Here is an 8117-nt window from a genome sequence, read left to right on the forward strand (position 1 = left end):
CACACAGCAAGCTCCCACAAGCATCAATGTGACAGTTTTTAACAGTGTTGGTTGAGGGATAAATGTTGGGCATGACATCATGGAGAAACCTTACCCCTGGCTCACCTTCAGAATAGTGCTACAGGATTTTTTATGCCCTCCTAAGAGGGCAGACTCTGTTTAACATTTCATCCAATAGTGCAGCACTCCTTTGGTATTGCCCTGGAAGATTCAACTAGATTTTCGTGCACAAGCAGTCATGTGCTGCTGTTGACTTGTAACCTTTGTTTTTAACTATCAAGGTTTATTCTTCTGGATGAAGATTAAAGATTACATGCTGCAATCATTAAAATGAGTACAAACACCATTTGCAGGATCAGACATAACGAGTATAGGTTTGTACACATGGGCTAACCTAACTGCCTCCAATCCTGGGTCTGTAATTAATAATATAATTTGCATTTCTTGTGCTGTTAAATGGAGCATGTCCCTCCTGATATCTGCATGTTAACAAAGGGGCTTCCATTTTGCAGGTGCAAACACACTCAAAACTGCTTTCAAAGTTAATGCTGTGCCATGCACTGACTGACTGTATCACACATCACAGTAATATATACCAATAAAATCAAGTATGAAAATCTATGAAATTTCTAAACTATGTAATACACACAGGTCCCAAATACACTTGTGGGTCCAAGTTCATGTTGAAATATGAACATGTACAGAAGCTATCAAAAAGGTCAATGGAATGCTGACCTTTATTTGGAGGGCTAGAATACAATGGAGTTAAAATTGTACAACAGTTATACAAAGCCCTGGTCAAACCACACCTGGAGTACTGTGAGCAGTTCTGGCACTTCTGTGATTTTAGGAAGGTTATATTGGCCTTGGTGCAAGTGCAGTGATTTATCAGAATGAGACCTGATTCCAAGGGTTAAATTATGTGCATGAATTACACAAACTGAAGATCAATCATGTTCAATTTGAAATGCTAAATCTTACTGCCAGACCTGCTGAGTATTTCCAACATATTCTGCTTTTATTTCACATTTCCAGCATCCTCTGACTGAAACAAAACCAATTCATTTATTTACACTCAGGAACTTTGTAGTTGCAAAAATGGGTATGGTTGCAGCAGTTTTGGAGAAAATAAGCCTTCACATTATAAAAACCAAGCATGTCTAGGGAAAATAAAAAGATTTTGCAGCATTATTCTTTCTACGAAAGAGGACAAAATAAATGCAGACCTCTTTAACTGTTCCAAAGCATCAGCTGGAGAAAGTACTTAATTATTTTTTAAAATGCTAATTGGTTGGTTTGCTTTGCCCATTAGTGCAGCAAGTCTTTACAATGAATTCACAACACTTGGAACTCAGCAGTTCTAGGATTTGGTATCCATGTAATTTAATTTCCTTCAGCTGATGAACTAAATATACTTTTTAAAACCACAAATTAAGTTGTCCAATTTTAAATAACGCCTTAAACATCACAATGCAAATCTTTTCAACTTTCTAGTAGGATCCAGATTAGGTAAGAAACTGGTTTCGATTTTATTTGCAGTCTAAAAGCTAGTAAATAACGTGGCGCCATCTTTGATACTACCACAGTGAGAACAATAACATGGTGCCATCTTTGATACTACCACAGTGAGGACAATAACGGGGCGCCATCTTTGAAAGGGGCGTAATTAGAGACACTGAAAGGGCGCCATCTTTGATCATAAACACTAGCGGTGCCATCTTTGATCGGGGCACCTCGCAGACCATAATCAGAGCGCCATCTTTGATAGGGGAAAACAAAGGCATAATACGTCATCTTAAAGCGACCCTAATTGCAGTTGAAGCCCCCAGAATAAGTAGGCTGAGGATGGGCTGGACGATGAGGTAGATTTTTTTAAACAACTCCGTTATGGAAGGGCCGCCGAGCAGTCTGTATGGCTCCTGCCCCTTGGTGGAGGACAGTTTCAGCCGCCTCTCATCCCAGAGCAACATCTACGGGCTGACCGCCTTCGCCAAGCCTGGGGGAGGCTGTGACCTGCTGACCGCCACCCTTAAAGGGAAGGTCATCTGTTTCAGATACCAGACCCTCCGACAGAAAATCCGGCCAGTGGCTAAGGAGGTTCAGTTCACCTACATCCCAGGTAATGCAGAGACCGGCCCCAGGGTCAGCTCATTCCCCTGCCGCCATTCATTGCACAGCCAGACTGGCCAGAGGGTCAACTGGAGCTGACCAAGAAGATTCCCAGCCACCAATTCAATGGATCCCCAGACCCTCCCAGCCCTGTCAGTTGAATCTGACCTCTGCGTCCAAATGGATTCCCACCCTCTCCCTGTCCCATCAATCAATGGATCCCCACACTTTCCTGACCCCATCAATGGATCCCCACCCTTTCTTGACCCTGCCACTGGATTCCTGTACCCTCCCGGCCCCTCCAGTGGATTCTCAAACCTTCCACTGGATTCCTGTACCCTCCCGGCCCCGCCAGTGGATTCTCAAACCTTCCACTGGATTCCTGCACCCTCCCGACCCCGCCACTGGATTCTCAAACCTTCCACTGGATTCCTGTACCCTCCCGGCCTCGCCACTGGATTCCCAAACCTGCACTGGATTCCCGGAGCCTTCCGGCTGCACCACTGGATTCCCGGACCCTCCCAGCCCCACCACTGGATTCCTGGACCCTCCCAGCCCCGCCACTGGATTCCCAAACCCGCCACTGGACTCCCAGGCACCGGTGACAGTTTCTTTGTGCTGATCAGTCACCAAGAATAAGCTGGAGTACCATCTGGAAATTATTCTACAGGTTGATCACACTTTGAGAAAATGAATGCCTTGATTTTTGATCTATAAGGGAGTCGAGGGTTATTGGTTGGGGCAGGCAGGAAAGTGGAGTTAAGGCCACATCAGATCAGCCATGATCTTATTGAATGATGGAGCAGGCTCGAGGGGCCGAATGGCCTACTCCTGTTCTGATTTCTTGGGTACTTATGCTCTTGATATCAGTCTTTAAAATTAGTTTCCTAGTTTGAACCAGTGGCTCCTAGTTAATGCTCCTAATGGTCTTTTTAATCCTCTTAACAATCTTTGAAATGTTTGTATGACCATCTTTCAAACCCTGATATCAGGAAGAATTTTGAGAGCTCCTGTGCTCTTCAAATAGCAACATGGGATCTTTTAGGTCCACCTGAGAGGGCATAATGACAGCAACCTATGTACATAATAAAAAATTCCAAAGAGTCTCACAGGAGCAAAATAAAATAAAGTATGACATTGAGCCACATAAGGAGATATTAGGTCAGGTGACCAAAAGGTTAGGCAAAGAGATTGGTTTTAAGGAGTGCCTTAAAGGAGGGAGAGAGGTGGAGAGGTTTAGGGAGGGAATTCCAGAGCTTAGGGCCTAGGCAGCTAAAAGCATGACAGCCACTGGTGGGGCGATTAAAATTAGGAATACACAAAAGGCCAGAATTGAAGGAGTGCAGAGATCTCGAAAGGTTGTGGGGCTGAGGAGATTAGCGATAGGGAAGAAGGGATTTGAAAAGGGTGAGAATTTTAAAATCAAGACATTGTTTTAGAGCCACTGTCGATCAGCAAGCATGGGAGTGATGGGGGAATGGGCCTTGGTGCAGGTTGAGACAGGGGCAGCAGAATTTTGGATGACCTCAAATTTACGGAGGTTAGAATGTGAGAGACCAGCCAGCAAACTTGCATTTGCGTAGCACCTTTCATGACCGTATGACTTCCAAAGCACTTTACAGCCTATGAAGTGTTTTTTTTTAAAGCCAAATTGCTGTTGTAATGTAGGAAACCCAGCACCATTTTGTGCACAGCAAGCTCCCACAAACAGCAATGAGATAAGTGACCAGATTGTCTATTTTAGATGCTGCTTGAGGGATGAATGTTGACAAGGAGAACTCTCCGAAATAGTGCCATGTGGTCTTTTACAATCAACCGAGAGGGCGGGCAGAGACTCTGTTTAAGGCCTCATCTGAAAGACTGCGCCACCTAAAGTGCAGCACTCCCTCAGAGGGAGAGGAATGAGAAAAGTTGCGATGGGGCACAAGATTGGAATTAAGACCAAAAGCATAGGAGAGCGTAAATGAGGAAGCGCAGGTTCGATGAGACCAACTCTGGGAACCATGCAGGAGGTAAGGGAAGATGGAGGAAGTGGCAAAGTCTGGAGACCCTGAGAAAGGAGGTGAGACAGTCTTGGGATTTGAACACCCAGCCGATGCAGCCTATCTGAAGGCTGTGCTGTGTACCCAGTGAAGAATGTAGTGATTGAGAGCCTGATATTGTGTGGCACTGTGGAAACTCTTGGAACCTCTCTCTTCTGTTCCTTCCTTAGTTGATGCAGAAATCGTATCCATTGATGCTTTCAACAAATCTGCCCCAAAAAGAGGCCTGGTCGTTGGAATAACCTTTATTAAGGTGAGGTCACTGATGCCGAGCAAATCTTTCCTTTTTTTATATAAAAAAAAATCCCTCTTCTTCAGAGTGAGAGAGACAAAGAATTGACATTTCTATAGGATCTTTCACCACCTTGGTATGCCACAAAGTCCTTTACAGCCAATGAAGTACAGTCATGCGTCTAGTTAAATTAGAAGTCCGGGATTCTGGGCTTGTTTCCACTCTGAGATATCTCTTCACGTTGTTGTGTGCTCCTGTTCAGGATTCTGGTGATAAAGCAAGCCCATTCCTCAACATCTACTGCGACTATGAGCCGGGATCCGAGTATAATTTGGACTCCATTGCACGTGAGTTAATGGACATGCCTGAATTCTTTTGTGGCTATCGGTTGAACGCGGTCGAGGTACAGCAGGTCACATCTCACCCGAAGGATGGCACTACCGAGAGTGCGGCACTCCCTCAGTGCAGCGCCAGGAGCATAATCTAGTTCCTGTGTTCCTCCGCAGTGGGTCTTGAACCCACAATCTTCTGACTCTGTGGCGAGTATGCGACCCACCGTTGATGCTTACAGGACAATGGGTTGGGTGGGAGTTGGGGAGGGGTGGTGGGCAGGTGGGGGTGGTGGGCAGGTGGGGGTGGGTGCAGCTGTGGGCGAGGGTCGAGGTAGCAGCACCAGCACCCTGAGATAAAATCCCTCTGCTCCATATTTACTAAAGTGACTCTCCTTTTACAGAGGGTAGACACTGATCTATGTTGTTCCTGTTCTTTGCAGAAAGCTGCCTTAACCTGGAGCTCCAGTTCACTCCGTTCCAGCTGTGCCATGTGGAGTAAGTGCCCCTGTCCCACGTCTTAATTTCACAGCTTTTATTTATGAGTCTTTCTCCCTTCCTTGTGTGTTTTCCCCTCCGGTTCAGAAATGAACCCAAATAAATGCAAACTAATCCGACTGTCTCGCCCACTCCTTATACTCCTGTATTTAAACCAGCAGAGAGAATCTACCCATCTCCCCTTGAAACTCAATGGCATTACCATCGTCGAGTATCCCTCTATCAATATCCTTCCGGTTTCCATTGACCAGAAACTGAACTGGACTCACCACATAAATACTGTGGCTACAAGAGCAGGTCAGAGGCTAGGAATTCTGAGGCAAGTAACTCACCTCCTGACTCCCTAAAGCCTGTCCACCATCTACAAGGCACAAGCCAGGAGTGTGATGGAATACTCTCCACTTGCCTGGATGAATGCAGCTCCCTCAAGAAGCTCGACACCATCCAGGACAAAGCAGCCCACTTGATTGGCATCCCATCCATAAACATTCACCCTCTCCACCACAATAGCAGCAGTGTGAGTACGATCTACAAGATGCACTGCAGCAACTCACCAAGATTCCTTAGACAGCACCTTCCAAACCTGGGACCTCTACCATCTAGAAGGACAAGGGCAGCAGATAATGGGAACACCACTGCAAGTTCCTCTCCAAGTCACGCACCATCCTGACTTGGAAATATATCGGCCGTTCCTTCACTGTCGCCAGGTCAAAATCCTGGAACTCCCTCCCTACAGCACTGTGGGTACAACACAGGGACTGCAGCGGTTCGAGAAGGCAGCTCACCACCACCTTCTCAAGGGCAATTAGGGATGGGCAATAAATCATGGCCTAGCCAGCGATATCCATACCCCATGAAAAAAATATTTTTAAATAATAATTTCACTGCCCCGCTCTCTCCGTTGTCTTATTTTGATCACAAGTCCCACCGGATGAATCCTAAGCTAAACCTACTGTCCAGTTCTGTCTTAAGCCAATTAAAAAACAAAATGATCCTCAGGATACCTCAGTCCCACAGCGATGTGGCCGACTTTTAATTGCCCTTTGAAATGCCCTAACAAGCCCATTCGTCATATCAGACTGTTACAAAGAGCAGACTGGCAGCAGCTCAAGAAGGCAGCCCACCATCACCTTTAGAGCAAAGGAATGGATGATATCTGCTGACCGAGCAACACTCTGAGCATGGAGAGAGAGAGATTAGAGAGATTATCAGTTCAGGCTTTTGGATTGGTACTCCAATAACTCCAGTCCTCGATATCCCCTAAACTACAAAAATCTATCAATCCGAATGCCTTCAAAGTTCCAACTGACCCTCAACATCCACATCCTGAGGGAGAGAGTTCATGATTTCCGATACTCAAGTGCTTCCTGATTTCACTCCTAGATAACCGGTAATTTTAAAGATGGTATTATCACAGGAATAGCAAGAGGCTGTCGCTTTCATGGCTGCACCTCCCAGTGGGACAGATTTTCACCTTTTCCGTTTCTATGTTCAAGGGTTCAGGAGAGGAGGCAGCGTGAGACCGTGTTCCTGCTCAGTGGCCACGACCATCAGATCCACCTGTACAAAGAGGTGAGCACCTTCCCTTCAGCCTCGATTTCGCTCGGGCTCAATTTCGAATCCTGATTAATCGTTTTTCTCCCTCTTGTCTCGCTTTCACAGAACGAAACTCTGCACCAGTTTGAAGAAAGGCCGACAGAATTCCTATTCCCAGAGTTAACCGACCTACCCAGCCAGTAAGGGTTTAACAATCATAGCGTTACATTGAGTATTATAGGCTCTTTCTGGGGGCGTTTTAACTGCGTCATCTGTGGTTCAGTGGGTAGCAGAAGGTTGTGGGTTCAAACCCCAGCCTTGAGACTTGAGCACATGATTGAGGCTGACCCTCCAGCGAGGGAGTGCTGCACTGTCAGGGGTGTTTTCTTTTGGATGAGGCCTTAAACCGAGGCCCCCGTTCTGGGCGTAAAAGATTTCATGAGCTATTTGAGGAAGAGAAGGCGAGTTCTGTCTGGTGTCCTGGGCCAATACTTATCCCTCAGGCAACAGCAATGAAAAAACTGATTATCTGATCAGATAATTTGTGGGAGCTTGCTGTGTGCAAATTGGTTGCCGTGTTTCCTAGTTTACAACAGTGACTACACTTCAAAAATACTCCATTGGCTGCCATTTCATTTGGGATGTCCCACAGGCGGTTTATAATTAAAACCTCTTCCTTTATTTCTGGGCGTGATACCTGTGATATGCTTATATTATGTATCTGTCTGGAAATATTATAGTTAATTATCTAAATTACAATGTATAACAGCACTGGAAATTTCACATTGTATTTTAGCCCCGTACTCCTAGATTAATATGATCTGAGTTTTCCTCCTTGTTATTTGGTGCTAAAACCCCCATCGGTCCTCAATGTTCTGTAACATTCAGTCTCCCTTGTGTCTGAGTTTGTGCTTTGTAGAGATTCAGATGCTGATCTCCTCTCTCTCTCTCTCCATTTTTCTCTCACTTTCTCTCTCTTAGTCTTTGTCTTTCTCTCTGTCCCCGCTCTCTCTCTCTCTCTCTCTCCCTCTGTCCCCCCCTTCGCTCTCTCTCTCTCACTCCCTTTGTCCCCCCTTCGCTCTCTCTCTCTCTCTCCCTCTGTCCCCCCCTTCGCTCTCTCTCTCTCTCTCTGTTCCCCCTTCGCTCTCTCTCTCTCTCTGTCCCCCCCTTCGCTCTCTCTCTCTCTGTCCCCCCCTTCGCTCTCTCTCTCTCTGTCTGTCCCCCCCTTCGCGCTCTCTCTCTCTGTCTGTCCCCCCCTTCGCTCTCTCTCTCTATCTCTCTCTGTCCCCCCCTTCGCTCTATCTCTCTCTGTCCCCCCCTTGCTCTCTCTCTCTCTGTCCCCCCCTTCGCTCTCTCTCTCTCTGTCCCCCC

General features: G+C 46.3%; 1 protein-coding gene across 1 annotated transcript in view; it reads left to right on the forward strand.

Moving 5' to 3' along the window:
• The first annotated feature begins 1816 nt into the window (after positions 1-1816).
• The window catches only part of kptn (kaptin (actin binding protein)), a 15828-nt gene continuing 9527 nt past the window's right edge, over positions 1817-8117 (forward strand). The window contains exons 1-6 of the mRNA XM_078533112.1: positions 1817-2119; positions 4322-4404; positions 4646-4730; positions 5156-5210; positions 6707-6782; positions 6873-6942. Coding sequence (XP_078389238.1) covers positions 1888-2119; positions 4322-4404; positions 4646-4730; positions 5156-5210; positions 6707-6782; positions 6873-6942 — 601 coding nt within the window. The 5' untranslated portion in view covers positions 1817-1887. The remainder of the gene's footprint in view (positions 2120-4321; positions 4405-4645; positions 4731-5155; positions 5211-6706; positions 6783-6872; positions 6943-8117) is intronic.

This window comes from Cetorhinus maximus, chromosome 32 (assembly GCF_964194155.1).
Source record: "Cetorhinus maximus chromosome 32, sCetMax3.hap1.1, whole genome shotgun sequence".
Taxonomy (NCBI): Eukaryota; Metazoa; Chordata; class Chondrichthyes; order Lamniformes; family Cetorhinidae; genus Cetorhinus; species Cetorhinus maximus.